This window comes from Dendronephthya gigantea, unplaced genomic scaffold, assembly GCF_004324835.1.
Source record: "Dendronephthya gigantea isolate DGI-Jeju-01 unplaced genomic scaffold, DenGig_1.0 000109F, whole genome shotgun sequence".
Lineage (NCBI taxonomy): Eukaryota > Metazoa > Cnidaria > Anthozoa > Malacalcyonacea > Nephtheidae > Dendronephthya > Dendronephthya gigantea.
The window spans coordinates 385,048-403,554 of NW_021163119.1; the positions used below are offsets into that span (position 1 = coordinate 385,048).

Genomic DNA, 18,507 nt, shown 5'->3' on the forward strand with positions numbered 1-18,507 from the left:
CCAGCTTCATATAAATCGTTAGGATTTTAAAAGAAGTTGGAATACAAGTTTACCATTCTAGCAATAACAAATTGTTTCGCGCTCTTTACACACACAAGGATGGCGTCGATGAACAACAGAAACCTGGTGTGTACCGCATTCCATGTGAATGTGGTTTGGTTTACATTGGAGAGACCGGTAGAAATCTCTCAATACGTCTTAAAGAACATAAGACGAACTGCGAGAAAGGTAAACTGGATAAGTCTGCAGTAGCTCACCATGCATGGACTTATGATCATCGCATTAAATGGAACGATGCTACCATTTTAGCAAACGATAAGTTTACTGTCTCTCGTAAAATGAGAGAATCTATTGAAATTTATAAACATCAAACTATCGTCCAAGAGGGAAAGCCACTTAATAGTACGTGGCGTGCTCTTTTCGGTGTCTCTTAGTCAAATACTTGTCTAGGGCGCGCGCATTAATTAGAACTTAATTAAATGAAACCGTTTAATTAATAGCGCGAGCAAACTAATCACGACTAACATGATATTTAAGTGACGCGCAAACGTGTATTCAAGTAATTGCACTGATGAAGGTCCGGGTTAACGGACCGAAAGCTTTGCAGTATTTAATACTTACGTGGTGTACCTACAAGTTATTATAATTACTAAAGTCGCCATGCAATCATACAAGAAAATTATTACAGAACTCTATGGAGAGTATTTTCATAAATCATTTAAACGACTTGACCGGCTTTCACAACAACGCTCAAGATTAATCAACAACTTAACCTTCCTGAAAAGGTGTCGAGACAACGAAGTTGTTCGAAAGGTTTGCGTATGTTTAATTGTTTCCATACTAAGCATGCAGGCAAAATCTTGAAGAAAGCCGAGTTGGCACTGTTACGAGAAAGAATTGCTTGGACGCGTAAACAACTAAGCGGAGTGGATGACAACATCGCTACTCTTACAGAAGAACTTTGGTTAACTTTTGAAGAAAACATTTTGCTGTTGCAAAAAGAATGATAGATGCTTCTTTTACGCGTACCTTTAATAAAGCTCGCTCAACACAGATCGCCAAATACACAAGATTGACGTCCGAAAGATCAAAAGATAAAAGAAGACAAGAAGATTTGGCTGTTGACACTCTAAGACGCACTGTTGTTAACCAAAGTGCGCGAAAACTTATGCCGGTTGAAGAAGAAGTCTTGGCATTGGGTTTAAATTTCGCTGTTGTACCACACAAGATTCCTAAAGAAGAAATCGTTCAACATCTGGAACCAAAGTTGAATCATCTCAGAGATGATATAGCATCCAACATTCGTGTTAAAGTAACTGAGGTCTTGCGACGTACAACTTTACCCAAGTCTAATCTTTCCAAGGAGCAGAAGGATGCAGTGAGGAACCTAAGGGCAGATAAGTCTATACATATTTTAAAGGCTGATAAGGCTAATGCTACGGTTTTATTAAATCGTGCAGAGTACGAAAGTAAAATCCATGCTCTTCTTGAAACTCCAACATATAAAGAGCTAAAACGTGATCCTACAGCCAATATTGAACGTAAAGTATGTTCTAAACTATCTGAACTTAGGAAATCAGGTATTTTGTCTCAAAACCTTCATGATTATTTGAGACCTTCATGTAGTGTGTGCCCAAAATTTTATGGTTTACCCAAATACATAATCAGGTGTACCTCTTAGGCCTATAGTTGCATCCCAAGGTTCACCGACTTATAATTTAGCTAAATATCTTGCTAGAATTTTAAAACCAGTTGTTGGTCAAACTGAACATCATGTAGTTAATTCTAAAGAATTTGTTACGAATATGCAAGATGTTAGATTAGGTAAAAATGAAATTCTTGTCAGTTTCGACGTAGTTAGTTTATTTACTAATGTACCAGTAGATGAGGCGTGTAACATTGCGAAAGACAGGCTGCTTTCAGATGATACCCTCTCTAAAGGACTAGCCTTTCTCCTGAGAGTATATATGAACTACTGAAATTGTGCCTGAATACAACTAGTTTTCAGTGGCGGGAGAAATACTACGAGCAAACTCATGGTGCTCCTATGGGTAGTCCCTTATCACCAGTTATGGCTATTTATTCATGGAAGAATTTGAAAAGAGCTATAGCTACAGCATGTTTAAAACCTGGTTTCTGGTTTAGATATGTAGATGACACATTAAGTAGTTGGTCGCATGGTTTAGAAAAATTTGAATAAATTTTTAGATCACATTAATAGTATACACCCTTCAATTAAATTCACATTAGAAATACAGAAAGATAACTCTATATCTTTCTTAGATATCTTATTTGATGTAAAAGAGAACGGGACTTTGGGCCATAAAGTTTATAGAAAACCAACACACACTGACAGATATCTGAATTATAGTTCATTTCACCATCCTAGCATTAAAAGATCAGTATGCAAAACATTAATCAACCGTGCCAAAACAATTTGTGATTCAAATAGCATTGACTCAGAGTTAAAGCATTTGAAGGATGTTCTGCACATGAATGGTTATCCTAAGAAATTCATAGAACATGCTATGAATGAACAGCAAAGACAGAGGCAAGACACGGAATATCTATCCTCTGTCTGTTTACCATATATTGGCCCAGCTTCATATAAAATCGTTAGGATTTTAAAAGAAGTTGGAATACAAGTTTACCATTCTAGCAATAACAAATTGTTTCGCGCTCTTTACACACACAAGGATGGCGTCGATGAACAACAGAAACCTGGTGTGTACCGCATTCCATGTGAATGTGGTTTGGTTTACATTGGAGAGACCGGTAGAAATCTCTCAATACGTCTTAAAGAACATAAGACGAACTGCGAGAAAGGTAAACTGGATAAGTCTGCAGTAGCTCACCATGCATGGACTTATGATCATCGCATTAAATGGAACGATGCTACCATTTTAGCAAACGATAAGTTTACTGTCTCTCGTAAAATGAGAGAATCTATTGAAATTTATAAACATCAAACTATCGTCCAAGAGGGAAAGCCACTTAATAGTACGTGGCGTGCTCTTTTCGGTGTCTCTTAGTCAAATACTTGTCTAGGGCGCGCGCATTAATTAGAACTTAATTAAATGAAACCGTTTAATTAATAGCGCTAGCAAACTAATCACGACTAACATGATATTTAAGTGACGCGCAAACGTGTATTCAAGTAATTGCACTGATGAAGGTCCGGGTTAACGGACCGAAAGCTTTGCAGTATTTAATACTTACGTGGTGTACCTACAAGTTATTATAATTACTAAAGTCGCCATGCAATCATACAAGAAAATTATAACGGTAAATAGAAAGCAATGAAGATAATTTCAAAGATTCAGGCAAACTGTTCCACAATAAACAAAAACAGAGTTAGATGAGATTATTTTGTAGTTTTTGCAGTTTATCGCTCAACGATGCCATCCTAGACGGAGTAAAATGGGGAAAATGTAGCTCAATTGACACTTGATGCACTCTAGCTGCTAGCTATATCTTATATATCTTTATTCCTATTTGCGTTAGAGCGCCAATTCAGGATGTCACGTAAAACTGTTTATAATTTTCATCAATATGACCTTTTCCAAATCACGTTTTCGTCAACTGTAAGACCAAAAGATTTAGATCTTGTAAATAACTTGTTTTGTTAAATAACTTGTTTTGTTAAACAACTGTAAGACCAAAAGATTTAGATCTTGTAAAAAACTAGAAATTTATAGCATTAAAAATAATGCCCTTCGTTGGTTCATCTCATATCTAAGTTATAGAAAACAGGTATGCAAAGTGGGGGTGTCTGTTTCAAATAGTGAAGAGGTCAAAACAGGCGTGCCGCAGGGGTCAAATCTCGGTCCTCTCCTTTTCTTACTTTATATAAACGATTTACCAAATTGTCTCGATTCTTCGGTACCAGCACTTTTTGCTGATGATACTAATATTACAATTAGTGGTGTTACCGCAAGCGAGATTCAAGATAAGTTAGAAAGAGAACTGAATAGAGTTCATATGTGGCTTTTAGCCAACAAATTAACTTTAAACATTAGCAAAACTGAGTATATGCTTATTGGATCTAGACAAAGATTGTCCCAAGTTAGTGCCGATCCAATTATATCAATGGGATCTGAGGGTATTAACCGTGTTTCAGCAACCAAAAAACTAGGTGTTGTAGTAGACGAATGCATCACCTGGAAAGACCATGTTGACAAAGTGACAAAAAAAGCTGCAAAAGGGATAGGAATGTTGCGTCGATCTAAACACTTATTTGATAAAGATACGCTAAAACCATTTATAATGCTTTTGTTTTACCTCATTTTGATTATTGTGCGCTGGTATGGAATAATTGTTCCAAAACCTTGCAAACAAAATTGCAAAAGCTCCAAAATAAAGCTGGTCGAATAATTACAGGTGATTGCTACAGAACTCCCTCTGATATTGTTAGAACTAAGCTTTCATGGGACACTCTAGAGGCTAGGAGAGAGAATCAGTTGGAAAATTTAATGACTCAAATAATGAAAGGTAACTCAGATAATTACCTTCGTGATCTTTTTACGATCCGTAATAACCAAACGTATGAATTGAGAAGTAACAATCACACTCTCCATATGCCTAAGCCTAACACTAATGCATTAAAACGTAGTTTTAGTTATAAAGGCGCTGCAACTTGGAACAATATTCGATATCAATAATGATATTTTAACATAGTTCCTCCATATTTTAATATTTTAATATTTTAATAGTTCTTCTTTTAATATTTTTAACTTTGTTAACACACGGCCATCTGAAAATCAACCTTTTTATTTTTGAATGTACATGTATTCTTAAATTTTACAATAGTTTAGATAATTAGGTCTTTATTTAATTGGTTGAGATGCTACCGTGTATAAATAATTGTAAATAAATAAATAAATAAATAAATAAAACTCTTTCAAGTTGATTGTTGCTATTAACATGCAGTTTAATTATCATCAGATGTTGCAAGCCTTTAGCAAGAACCAATCATCGCGAATACGGTTTACCGAAAATCGTATTCCAACGTTTTTTCGTGCCAACGTAATGATTCAATAGCATTCAGACTCTCCAGACACATGCATTTTTAACCTTAAACGCATGGTCGACTTCCTCATCAGACGATTGACTATCATCTGAGTCACTCTACGCAATGATGTTGCTTCGCTTCAAACCTGGTTCGGTTTCAAATTGATAGGGCAATACCTCTTCTACTTGTTTATCATAGTTATTTTTCATTTAAGTGATTAAAAAGCGCGAAATCCCTTACAAGAACTACGACATCGCAATTTGCGCGTATAAAATATATTTGTTGTTTTGATCTCCCCTGCACCTGACGTCACAAGGGTCAAGTTACCAAAAGATAATTTTTTTGAAAATCGGTCCAAGATGGTGGACGAATTGGATATTAATCATGAAATAACTCGAAAACAAAACAGTTTGGGTAAAAAATAATCACATATTCATAATCAGGAGGTCGAATATAACTGATAGCAAGAATAAAAAAATTTATTGCCAATACTCTTTAAGCCTCGTGGACACTGGTGCGCTTAACACGCACACATAATAATTTTCACGTGCACATTTTACGGGGAAAAAATTGAGATATTCTTCCATTTGTGTATTCTTGTCGTAAAATTAAGCACGAACGACAAAACATGTCAATACTACTCCGAGACTAGGAAATTACCGCGAGTGATAAGTGTGCAATGTTGACAAGTGTGCGCCAGGCTTAATACTGCATGTCATGCTTCAATAATGATAAACCAATATCACCTTCCAGTGGATACGTTGTTTAGCTTCTGTAAAGATTTCAATTTGTTTATATCTATTTCTCCATGCCAGGAAATGCATTCTCAGCTGTTTAGTTCATCATAATGCTTCATCGTTTTTCATTGTATTTGCCGAGATATTGCCCTCGTTACACATTCGGTCCACGTAGTATCACTGAATACTATTTACACACAATAGCATTAGATATAGGTAGCCCTACCTGGGTGTTAATACTGAAATCCATCTAGTATTAACACCCATTTGTTGCAGTAAAACTTCGTGTAATGTCATGGCTTCTGTCGATCTGCAAGAAAAAGAAAATTTTACAATGTGAAGTTATGCTGGACTAAAGTGGACTGTTTTCAGAATAATTTTAATTGTATATTTACTAAAACTATCAGCTGGTAAAGGATTCTAGCCCCTATAGCTAAATAGTACAACCATTTTGTTGCAGTAATTTACTCTGTCCTACGCCATGGCTTCTGTCGATCTGCAAGAGAAAGCAAATTTCACAAAACTCAGTAGACTTCTAGTTGACAAAGGAACTGAGGCTTTGAGAAATACATTTGATACCATCCATCCACCTGTTAGTCTACCCGGAGTACTGGCTGCAAACAAAACATCTCTTCAAAAGTTAAAACTTCGAATTATTAATAATTCCCAGTGGGATTTACTGTTTCCTCCGTCTGGCAACCCACCAGATTCCAAAACCTTTGATGTCACATTACTTACAGTTCTATTCCGGAACATTTGTGGTTTTCCATCAACAGGATGGAGTGTAATGCCTCCGGATACTGATAGGTCAACGCAGGCGAATATCGCAAGAATCAAGTGTTACAGAAATGAAGTTATTGCACATGTAACAACAACTCGAGTTGACAATTAAACATTTGAGTCTTTATGGAAGAAAATCTCCCAGGCGATAGTAGAATTGGGCGTTTCACAGAGTGATGTCGACGATTTAGGAAAATGTCCTCTAGGGCCTGAAGAAGAAGTGTATGTGCAAAAGCTTGAAGATTGGAAACTGCACGAAGATGAGTGTATTAAAATGCTTGCAACAATAAAACAAATCGTTGAGTCTTTGTTGAAGAAAAGTGACAATGAGATCCCGCAAACGTCCCTCAAGCGTACGCTATCAATACCCGAGGATGCCAATCCCGAAAAAAAAATCTGCAAGGCGAGTGGTGAAGATGTATTACAAAAACTTGCCAAACATAATTTCAAGAATAAAATTAAAAGAAAAGTCAAATTTTTCCTTCCTGGAACGAGAGAGTGGTTGTTAAAAAAAGTTGACGAGTGGTTTTGTAGCAGTGATAGTGATTCAAGAATAAAGTTAATAACAGCTGGACCAGGATTTGGTAAAAGCGTGTTTGCCGCTAAAACCTGTGAAGATTTTGAGAAGACTGGAAAGCTGGCTGCTTGTCACTTTTGTGATTTCAGTAATTCAAACCTAAGAGATCCGATGATTATGCTGCAGTCTCTCGCAAGTCAGATGTGTGAGAATGTCCCTGGTTTTAAACAGAAGCTTCTTGATCAGTTAAAGCGACCTCATCAAGTTCAAAATCTGAAAGATGCCTTTCTAATATATTTGCAAAATCCCTTAGATGAATTGGAAATAAAAGAGCCACGTTTAGTCGTGATCGATGGCTTGGATGAAAGTGCTGCAGATAATAAGAATGAAATTGCGCATTTAATTGCTGAATATTTTCCTGAGCTTCCCGAGTACATCAAAATCTTGGTGACGAGCAGGCCAGAGATTTCCGTTGCTGATCTAAGACTAAGAGACGATCAAAAGACAGACATTGCCAATGTTCATGACAACAATAACTCAGATCTTGAACTTTATTTTAAAGAATGTTTTTCAAGTTTAGTTGGCAGGGAAGTGGATAAAAGGAAGATGAGCGAAGATTTCTATAAGGATAATCCATATCTATCATCTCATTACCGCTTTAGGCAAAATAAAGCTATTAGTTTACTTTCCATTTTTGTTGCCAAATGCCAAGGCTCGTTTCTCTATGCATATCACTTTCAATCTGGGCTAAGGGCTCGCTATGATCTTGAGAAGATAACAAATAATGACGTCATGGAGTTTCTCCCAGAAGGTTTGCATTCTGTTTACGAACGATATTTTAAACGCCTTGAAGACGAGCTTAACGCCATAAAACACGAAAAAATCGATGTCTTGAATATTTTGGCAATGCTGGTTGCTTCCGAAGAAGATCTTCCCCTCACTTTCGTCGCTCAGGCTTTTGGTTTAGCTCCTGATTGTCGCGAAACGAAAGACATCATCAACAAAATTAATGAAATCGTATCGTGCTTGTTGTACGTTTCAGATGACCGGTTAACCGTTTTTCACAAATTTTTTATTGATTGGCTTCTAGCAAAGGGCTACAAAGATCACCAGTATACTGTCAAGGTCGATGATGGACATAGATCGCTTTGGGCGTTATGCGAAAAGGTTTTTAAAGAAATCATGGAAAGTGTTCGCTCAGGAGTTGAGGTGAAGTTTACTCATGACGTGAAATACGCTCTAAAACATGGTTTAAAACATCTAGAAAAGTGTGAAATAGAGGAAGGTGTGTTTTGGTCAGTTGATGTTATTATCGTATCTTATATGTTAACTGAAATCGATTCAGATGTATTGCAGCGTTTCTGGCTCAAATCACTCCAAAGTTCTTGGATCAAAAACGAAGATTTACGTGCCCGTATTTCGTACCATGTCATTGAATTTGACTGTTTTGATCATGCCCTGAATGACACGAAGCTGTATTACATACATTCAAAACACGTTCTTTCGATAGTATATTCACAATTGTATTTACAAGCGGTTCTTACAGATTCTCCAAAAGGTTATTTCAGCGATGATGAGAAGAAAATCGCGGAGACGCTACTATCAAACGTTCCACCTTTTGTCGAGTCAAATTCTTACGAAGTTTCGGTTTTGCCGCGAGCAGTCTGGGTACACAGTGGCTTTGATTGTTTTACAGCTGTTGCTTTATCTAACGATGAAAAAAGTGTAGCTGTTGGAAAAAGGCATTTTATACATGTGATGTCTCTACCAAATTTAGTTGAAATTATGAGTTATCAGTCGACAAAATTGGAAAGAATTCCATGCTGTATATTTTCTCCAGACGATTCGCTCATATTATTTGGTAAACTGGAAACGGCGTTTAACATTGCTGAAAGGAAGGAAGTCCCATTTTTCCCTGGAAATGAAGAGACGTTCGAAACCTGTGCATTTTCCCCTAAGGGCAAAAGACTGGTGACTAGCGACGGTTCAAATACCATTAAACTATGGGACGTTGCTAAACAAAAAATGCTGTCGTCGCTTTGTGCTGGATTTCCTGTTGGTTGGTGTTTTTTTAGCGTCACAGGGTTATTTATTATTGCAAAATCAAAAACTTCACCTTATCCGGGTTATTCGTTGTGTGTTTGGAACGCCATCACATTGCAAAGAAATGATAAGAGAAAATTATCTCACGTGGAAAGGGAGAAATTAGTTGTTTTAAAGAGAAGGAAATGTGAACGATGTTTTCAGCGAAGATTTGAGCAACCAAATATTAAACACTTAGAAATAAGGTTTGGATTTATTAGCAATTATATGATTTCGTGTCCGTGGATCTGCAAATGTGAGGAGTGTATTATTTCTCCGAATGAATATTGTTATTCAAGTGACACAGAAAGTATTCCTTTGACTGTGATTGTTGCTTGGAACTATCTTGCTGAAGCTCATCGACTGATTTTTTCTAATGAACTCAAAATGTCACGTTTAGGAGATAATCTGTGGCTCTATTCAGAAGATAAAAAACTAATTGTCTTTAAGACATTAGCTTCTAAACAAGAGCAATCCTGTCTGTCACAGCCAACGATCGTTTATTCGAGTTCGTTTTCTCCTGACGGCTCTCGACTTGCATCCTGCAACTCAGATGGATATATCAACGTATGGAATGTCTATACCAGCCAAGTTGAACAACGTTTCAAAAGCAGTCAATGCGTGTCAATGTCTTTATGCTGGTGGTCGGAATATTTCTTTTTTGTGATTTGTCAATTTAACGGGATTCTCAAATTAACGCGATACCAGGTAGATGACAAATTAGAGATCTTGTTTACTCACAGTCAGGACGTGGCGCTAGAGGACTTGTCTGATTTCAGTCATTCAAAGCTGATTGGTTTTTCTGAAGGTTTTGTCAGGTTTGATCTCAAATTCAATGAACCCGTGAAAGTTCTCGATGTCAGAGATGTTCATGGTCCTGTAATGATCAATTTGCCTGGAATTGAGCCTGAGATGGAAGTGAAAATCTCGCCTGGTGGTGCCTTTATCTCTAGTTGTAATAAGAATAAATGTTATATTTGGAAAAGAAATACCGAAAACCCAACTTCGTATGAAGTCCTTTATCACCGTGACGCTGGAAGTACTCAAATATTGCCGGATGTCGTAATTTTCAGTAATGATTCCAAAGTCGCAATAGTCATGCAGAAAAATTTTCTTGAGCGTCAGATAATTGATCTGGACACTGGTGATTTTCAAAATATGACTCCTGCATTGCACCCCATTATTTATTTGAGGTCATTTTGTATTCACAAGAGTAGAATTGTATTAACTGTATCTGATCACCTGATAACATTTCATGACATGGACTTTAGCGCGATTCTCAACACTTCCTATCAACCATACTTGAAGATTTTTACGCCCAGCCAAACAATTCAACTTTCCCCAAAAGAGGACGTGCTGGCTTTTCCTGACAACAAAGGTGATATGGTGTTTCTTCGACTGTCTATTCCACCAAATCCTTTGTTGCACGATATCAAGCAACTAGCAGTTGCTGAATTGGACCATTCTATATTTAAACAATTGAAACTTCCTTCGTTGGACGATATTGAACGACTGAAACTTCCTTCGTTGGACGATATTAAACGACTGAAACTTCCTTCCTTGGACGATATTAAACGACTGAAACTTCCTTCGTTGGACGATATTAAGCGAGATGCAGTAGTCAATCCTTTCTTTAACCGGAATAAAGTCATCTTGCGGAAAAAGGTTTAGACTGCTTTTAGGGAAATCTACACAAAATATTTTCTTACATGTTGGGTTTCCCCGCAAGTTTTTTATACCAATTAAATGCGAATATCTTTGTTCTTAAAAATAACTGAAGTGAACTCGTTCACACGAGGACAAAAAACAAAAGGAGGAGACTTATTTGATAAAGGCTTTGTTATGAACGACAGATGTTTTGAAACTGAAATTTTGGTTAGGATATTATATAATGGATTTAGTGAGCAATAGCATGAAAAACTATCATCATGAACATTGTTTTGGGGAAGCGGCTAGACTTTGCTTGGAGCTGGTCTAGAATGGAGAAGTAAGACACCTCCTTCCCTCCGTTTGTCTGGGAGTTCACCTTGGGCAAGTGATAGCACTCCCTTGCCTCCCTAACTGGGGTTACAGTTTGTTAAACAAAACAAAGATGATATCTTGAATACAATCGCAAGAAACAAGTCCTAAAAACTGTGACCAATGCCATTCGTATGATGGTGTTGTTTAAGATGTTCGTTATGGTAGTTACAGTCATGTTGGTGGTGATAATTCTCATCTATGATGGTGGTGATGGTGCTGGTGTCTACGAAGGTGCTGATAGTAATTGTGCTGGTTATGAAAATAACGGTAGAAATTGTCGTAACTATATTAGCTGTATTTTGTTTCTGAAGGTGACGGAACTCAGTGGCGTCATGCACTAGAACGATAATTGGGGGGGGGAGTTGATTATTCATATATTCAGTTTTTCCCGACCAGTTTTTCTCGGCAGAACCATTGAATTGTGAACAAACTGGAACGATAACTCAGGGGGGTGGGTTAAAGCCAGTGCTGTTTACTTTTTCTGAGTTTTGAGCTGAAATACTTGACGCCAAATGTTGAGCCGGATATGAAATTAAAGCTATTAAGTAGTTATATCTCGTGTAGAAATTTCGAGACTTTAGCTTAAAGTGAAATATCTAAAAAATATTTCAAAATTTCCCTGTTTTTTGCCGATTGGTAATTGTTTTTTTTTAATATTTCCTTTGTAGTTGTAGTCTTGACATTTCTACACCAAATATAACTTTTCAATAGCTTTAATTTGACACACAGCCCAACGTCTGGCGTCAAGTATTTCATCTCAAAACTCAGAAAAACTACTTTGTTTTCAAGCTGAATAGGGATATTTTTCAGGAGTTATCGTTCCAGTTGTATAGAGTTCACTGGGCAGAACTGAATATATGAATGAACACCACCCAATTATCGTTCTCGTTATGCCCCTAATGAAACTACAAGAACTACGTACATTACAGGGAACGTACACTACGTACATTACGTACGTTCGTTTTTTAGTTGGGAAGGAAGATGTTTGTAGCCTGAAGCGGGATAATAATAAATTTGCCTAGTGGAGACCCAGCTGATGTGAATATTTTCTATGAGAATGAAATATCGGTATAAGGCATACGAATGGGAGAGCTTTGTTTTGTTAACTAATAAAAGGTGGTGTCTTTAATAAACGAACACACAACTATATTGATCTGTAAGCAAACTAATATCAAGTGTTGAAATAGGATATTAATCATATTATGACTTCGAAAGTGTCTCGTGCACACAAGTACATATCTGCTTGATATTTAATCATAGGCTATTGCCAGCATTTATTGTAATTTGTATAGATTTGTAATCATTTGTAAACCGTTAACCATTTTATTACATATTTCACTCAGTTTTTGAATTTTCTAATTTTCTATATCTGTGGTTGTTAACGTTCTTATGTAACGCGCAGTCAATGAGTGTAGAAGTTTTCTGGTGTGATATCACCTTGGCGAAATATCACCTTGGAGGTAATTACATCAAGAACCAGGGTTGCCAGATTGGCTGAATAAATTAGCTGATTCATTATTACTGATTCCGGAAAAACAGAAACCAATGAAGGGATATTCATGACCGCGAGGTCTTTCTAGGAAATTGTTAGGTGAGGTTTTGGGTGGGAGCGGAACCAAATAGTTCCAACTATAAAAATTGATAATTTATAGATGCAGGAATTGTGGGGGGTTTGGAACACCTTCCCCTGAAAATTTCTTTGTTAAATCTTATTGAATATCGTCACTTTATTATTATTAACCGCTGAATTTATCTCATATCGGATTTGAGCGAGGGTCGTTCTCGAATGTTCTTTAATTTCATCAGCAATTTTTTATTGTTGATCATGCGCAGATTAAATAATTACTGCAAAATGGCGGGAAAGAACAGCAGGGAAAGCCCTGGTTGGATACGAAAGGAAATGTTTTAATAGAAGCCGAGGGTGCTGAAGTCATTCAACAAGTTATAAAATGCAAAAATACAGACACTATAACACGAATAAAAAGATTCCTTTTTTGTTCGAAGGATAAATTTTTTAGAAGGCCTTTATGGCATGATTACCAGATGATCTAACAAGTTGTCTTTATTTCCTTTATTTTGTCAACTGAACCATATTCATTTGCTTCAATTGATGCATCTCAGCTTTGTTAATCTGCTGACTTATATAGCAACTGCGATGTGGTTATGGGCGCCAAAAATATTCTATTGGGTGCTTTCTAAAATTTTGTGGTATTCAGCCTAAAAAGAAAAATAACGCGTAAACAGGCTTAGTTACGGCGCAAATTTCTTCTGGCCTGCCTTGAAAAAGTTAAGCGTGTCGTACCAAAAATGTTCTTTCCATACACGGGACTAAGTAAATGGAGTTTCTCTGCATGGGTTCTTGCCTTGGTCCGCTACTGATATTCTGATATTGATTAAAATTCACATAAAGGATTTTTTTACTAATCCTGTTTTTAATTGGTAACTGCGCATTTATATTTCTGGGACTACACAAATAGCTTTGGAACAGCACATTTTGTGTAGATCTGCACGGTAGAAAATCTCTGGTAACTTTCAATGAGGAAGATCTCGCCCACACAAGACAAAATCAGTAATAAGGAATATTAACAAAGAAAATTAGACTATAAAGGCCCTGCTACAAGGTGCAATTTTTCTTGCGACTTGCAATGCAATTCTACTTTTGAGAGATGTAAATTTGGCAACTACAAAACTTTTATGTTTATTACGCTCCATGTACGTTTCTTACACTTACATTTTGAGTATTCTGTACTAATTTACATCTCTTAAAAGTGGGATTGCATTGCAAGTTGCAAGAAAAATTTTAGCGTGTAACATCGCCTTAACAAAGTTAGACTGGTTCTGCAGAGTGGTTTAGAAAACTGCAACTGGCGTAATTAATCGCTAATTTTATACAAAGGGTGCGTGAACACAATCCATGCTTGGATATTCCGTAATTGAACATTTTGTGGTTATTCTAATGTTAAATACGTCAAATATTAAAAGCATAATTAGTCGCATGAATATTGAAATGCTCTCTGCAATATCAACTTATGCAAATTATAGTGTTTTTGACACACCCTGTATGACACCCACACACCGACAATTTCGAATGACTTCCGTTCAATAAATATAACCAGTGGCGCAGACCATCAGAGTGTTTGGTGTATTCTTGTTCGCTAGGTGTGTGTACATTTCTTGGCGTCTATTTTGTTTGATTCTGACTTAAATCTCGCTGAATTATGGCGACGTAGTTGGATTATGGGTTTCAAGAATTGATAAAGGTATGTTTTTGTCTCTTTCCTGAAGATTATAAATCATTTTACTTCGTCAACAACGAAGTATGCTAGACACGACACCGCGCTCTGGCGTCATGTTAAAACTTTTAGCAAATCCTTCAATAAAATCCAAAATCTTGCTCCTAAATATCCTATATTCGTCTTACTATAGCATATCATGTTGGTTGTCAATGATTAAGCGATTGACTTCAGCAAATCTGTCTTTTATAACTGTAGTAAAAGTGAATTGATGTTAAGGCTCAGAGATTAGGTCATAGCGTGTCATTTATCGTAGTAATTGGCACATCATATATTTGTTTTATCTGAGGCCATATCAACCATTTCAACCATCGTCCTGTTTATATGTCACTAGTTTCAAATTGTTTATTCCACTGTCAAATTCACTCCTTTCCAAATTTATAGTTTTGTATAGTATAGCTTTACAAATTTATAGTTTGTAGAGCAAATCTCTATTAAAATTACCATCATCTCATCTTATGCATTGTTGCATGGTCTTCAAAGCAATGTCATAATTTGTTAGTCAGTTACTAACCATTAAATAGAGATCACATAAAAATTAGTTTAAGTTTAAATTAGTTTAAGTTTTATAAATTAAAAGCGTAAGGAAACTTCACGGCGTTAATAAGGCTTGATTTCCACAAGCAGAAAAGTGGTTGCTTACGCTAGCGAAATATTTGCATATTTTGTTTTGAAATAAGAACAGTCAAGCTGCACTAATTTATTTATTGTGTTGAAATTGAAAAGAAAATATGTAAATACTTCACTAGCGAACGGTTAAAAACTGACTGAAAATGTTAAAGTGCTTTGCCTTTGACGTAATGGCATTAATGTTTAACCTAAGCGTTAGTTTAGTTTTTCCAGCTCTCAATATATATCTCAAAGTTCTCTACACAAGATGAAATGAGTAATACGAAGTAATTAAGCGCATTAGACCGACAAAAATGTATTTAACGCAACGCAGATATTTTACGACATTCAGTTGAAGAAAGAACCAGCAGGATACCATCAGAGTGTTTGTTTTATTCTTGTCTGCTGGATTTCTGAACATTTTTTAGCGTTTATTATTTTATTTGTGGCCTAAATCGTGCCGGAATTATGTCTACGTCGTGAATTTCATATATAGGTACGTTTTTGTTTCTTGAAGATTGTAAATAATTTTACTTCGTCAAGAGCGAAGTATTCTGGGCCGCCAGGCACAACGCTGTGACGTCATGTTAAAACGTTTAGCGAAACCTTCAATAAAATCGTAAATTTCGTTCTTAATATCCTTTACTCTTCTTAATACTGACAATAATATAACAATAATATGTTTTTTTTTAGAAATAAGAACTTTTATCCTGTGAAAAAAAATCTTATTTACGTTGTCATTTTTGATGATCGTTTATGTTCGTTTAACCAAGTCGAAGGTAGGAAACGTTAAAGACTGTTGATATTTAAAGAGATTATATAATATGCAAGATGAAATAATCTATGAAATTAATAAAGCTACATACACATACCCATTGCAAGCTCGATAAATAACCAGCAGGATAGAATAAATTGATTGATGTTTTTTATCCGCAAGGTTTGTACTATTCGTGTAGAATATAGACGCTGTAGTTGAATTGTTGCTTCAAGATTTAAAAAGTACGTTTCGGTGACTTTTAAAGATTATAAATTGTACAGTGCTGCATCATTCTCTTAGGACGTTTTGCAAAATCTTAAATAATGCCCCAAATTTGTTTCTCTTATTTATTCCTTTGTCTATGACAGATCATTTTGGTAGTTAATAAATTACGTGTTTCATCAGGCATTTGAATCGGATTTGAGTGAGGGTCGGTTTCGAATGTTCTTTGAGGATGAAATAGCAAATGATACGAAGTCTCACGTATTTCTGTATAGCAAGGTCAAAGCCAGGACATACAGTGAACGATGAACTCACTGAGATTAGTATTAGGAGCTGCTTACATGAGTTCGGTTACCCGAGATTCAACGAAGCGTGAGATCATTTTGAGGTATTGAAATGAGCAGATAACATGATCCTGGCAGTCGTATAATCACCACAACAATATTTCAATACCTCAAAGTCCTCTCACGCTTCGTTGAATCTCGGGTAACCGGGCTCATGTAAACAGCCGCTTAGTGTGTCGAGTTTGAATTTAATAACTCTTTTTATTGCCAAATATAAGTTTGTCTAATGTTACAAGATTTTATGTATATTTTTACCAAATTGGGTCGGATATACATGGACAGCCCCTCCTGAGCAGCCCCTCCTGAGAAGTACTACATTTTGACCAGGGGGGGTATGCAGTAAAACTAGATTTGAGCACGGCACTGCATTGTGACGTCATGTTAAAATGATTTTAAAACTTTAGAAAGCGTAACTTTCGTTTTGTAAATTCGTAAAATCTACTCTCCTTATACAAAACCACGTATGAAGTTTGTGGTTAATAATTAATATATATGACATGTTCTAGCGACTATTAATAATTGCCGCTTACTGCTTGCTGATCTGGGTATAAAAATCAACCAATCAGAAGCCAGATCTTCGACAAAAGTGAATTATCATTTCAGTGGCGTAGCCAGCCCGACGATTTAGTCATGCTATGCAAATTTTATGTTATTATCATTATTCATTTCTTTAGAAATTCATTGTTTTCACAATGAATGATCACCAAAATATTTGCATAGCATGACTAAATTGTCGGGCTGGCTACGCCACTCTATCATTTCCTTCATTGCATATGACTTCGACACTCGAAGATATCAAGTAATTTTTTTATATTTATGTGAAAACACGTTTATTTTTTTCCAAACTGCGTATTAGAGTTAAATGTTTCACCCTTTATACCATTAGTTGGAAGAATAAGGACAAATAACACCAGGCACATGATAACGCAGTTTTGTCGAGACACTTTATGACGTCATGATCTCAGACCAGCTGGTGTAACTTTATAGTTCATGCATTGCACTGAACTATATACAATACACAATGAACAAGGTGTGGAATAATACTATACCAAAACAAATCAATTTCATTTCTTCATAGTTCATGAAACTTCTTTCACCCATACCGCAGGTTACACATCCATCTCAGGGATGTGTAAAATGAAGTTCATGCGAGTTCATCACATGGGTGGTAGCAAGTCAGTAATGTAACGCCTTTTCACAAGATCATTTAGGAGAAATTCCTTCTGATTTTCTATGCAGATGATCAAATAATTGTGGTTCTACTTGAAAAGTAATATCAGATTAGAAAAACACGTCAGACTAAAGATTAGAAAAATACGTCAGACTAAAGATTAGAAAAATACGTCAGAGTAAAGATTAGAAAAATACGTCAGACTAAAGATTAGAAAAATACGTCAGACTAAAGATTAGAAAAATACGTCAGACTAAAGATTAGAAAAATACGTCAGAGTAAAGATTAGAAAAATACGTCAGACTAAAGATTAGAAAAATACGTCAGAGTAAAGATTAGAAAAATACGTCAGACTAAAGATTAGAAAAATACGTCAGACTAAAGATTAAAAAAATACGCCAGAGTAAAGATTAGAAAAATACGTCAGACTAAAGATTAGAAAAATACGTCAGAGTAAAGATTAGAAAAATACGTCAGACTAAAGATTAGAAAAATCGTGATCACTTCAGTAAAATGAATTTGTATTGATAAATATTTAAAAAGAAATTCCCGTCCGACTTGCGTTTAAAGTAGCAGTGTCAAACAACTTCTGAAGAGCGGAATCTCCGTAGGACTTTATCAACTACACTGTTATATTCAAATCTACTGTTCGTTCTGTCTCGCACTTCTCCGGACGCTTAACTGATTAGCATTCACTCATACAGTATTTTATTATGAACTTAATAACTAGCATTAACTAGATATATTAGATTAAAATCAATTTGATTATAATTATAGAATGTTGCTGGCTATTCAAACCAGTGGTAATAGAACGAGGAGTTGTAAAAATGCTGTAAGTAAGAAATGCATTTCACTAGACGATTTGCCAGAGAAAAGGAGAAAGTTTCGTGTTCGTACGTTTTACAAATAGAACTGATCGTGTGACCCTGGCATCTTAGCAGTGGCAAGGTCATATATGACCA

General features: G+C 36.0%; 2 protein-coding genes and 1 long non-coding RNA gene across 3 annotated transcripts; all 3 read left to right on the plus strand.

The window, feature by feature from the left end:
- The first annotated feature begins 6,234 nt into the window (after positions 1-6,234).
- Positions 6,235-8,178, plus strand: LOC114535024. The gene is made up of 2 exons (XM_028556399.1): positions 6,235-8,076; positions 8,136-8,178. The coding sequence occupies exons 1-2, from the start codon at positions 6,803-6,805 to the stop codon at positions 8,176-8,178; spliced, it is 1,317 nt and encodes a 438-aa protein (XP_028412200.1). The 5' UTR covers positions 6,235-6,802.
- On the plus strand, positions 7,981-11,681 carry LOC114535004. Its single transcript, XM_028556383.1, has 2 exons — positions 7,981-10,686; positions 10,720-11,681. Exons 1-2 carry the CDS (start codon positions 8,228-8,230, stop codon positions 10,796-10,798), a joined length of 2,538 nt encoding a protein of 845 aa, XP_028412184.1. The 5' UTR covers positions 7,981-8,227; the 3' UTR covers positions 10,799-11,681.
- Positions 11,682-14,278: 2,597 nt separating this feature from the next.
- On the plus strand, positions 14,279-18,471 carry LOC114535006. Its single transcript, XR_003688181.1, has 3 exons — positions 14,279-14,409; positions 15,745-15,830; positions 18,323-18,471. It is a non-coding gene; the product is annotated as an uncharacterized LOC114535006 (long non-coding RNA).
- The last annotated feature ends 36 nt before the right edge of the window (positions 18,472-18,507 follow it).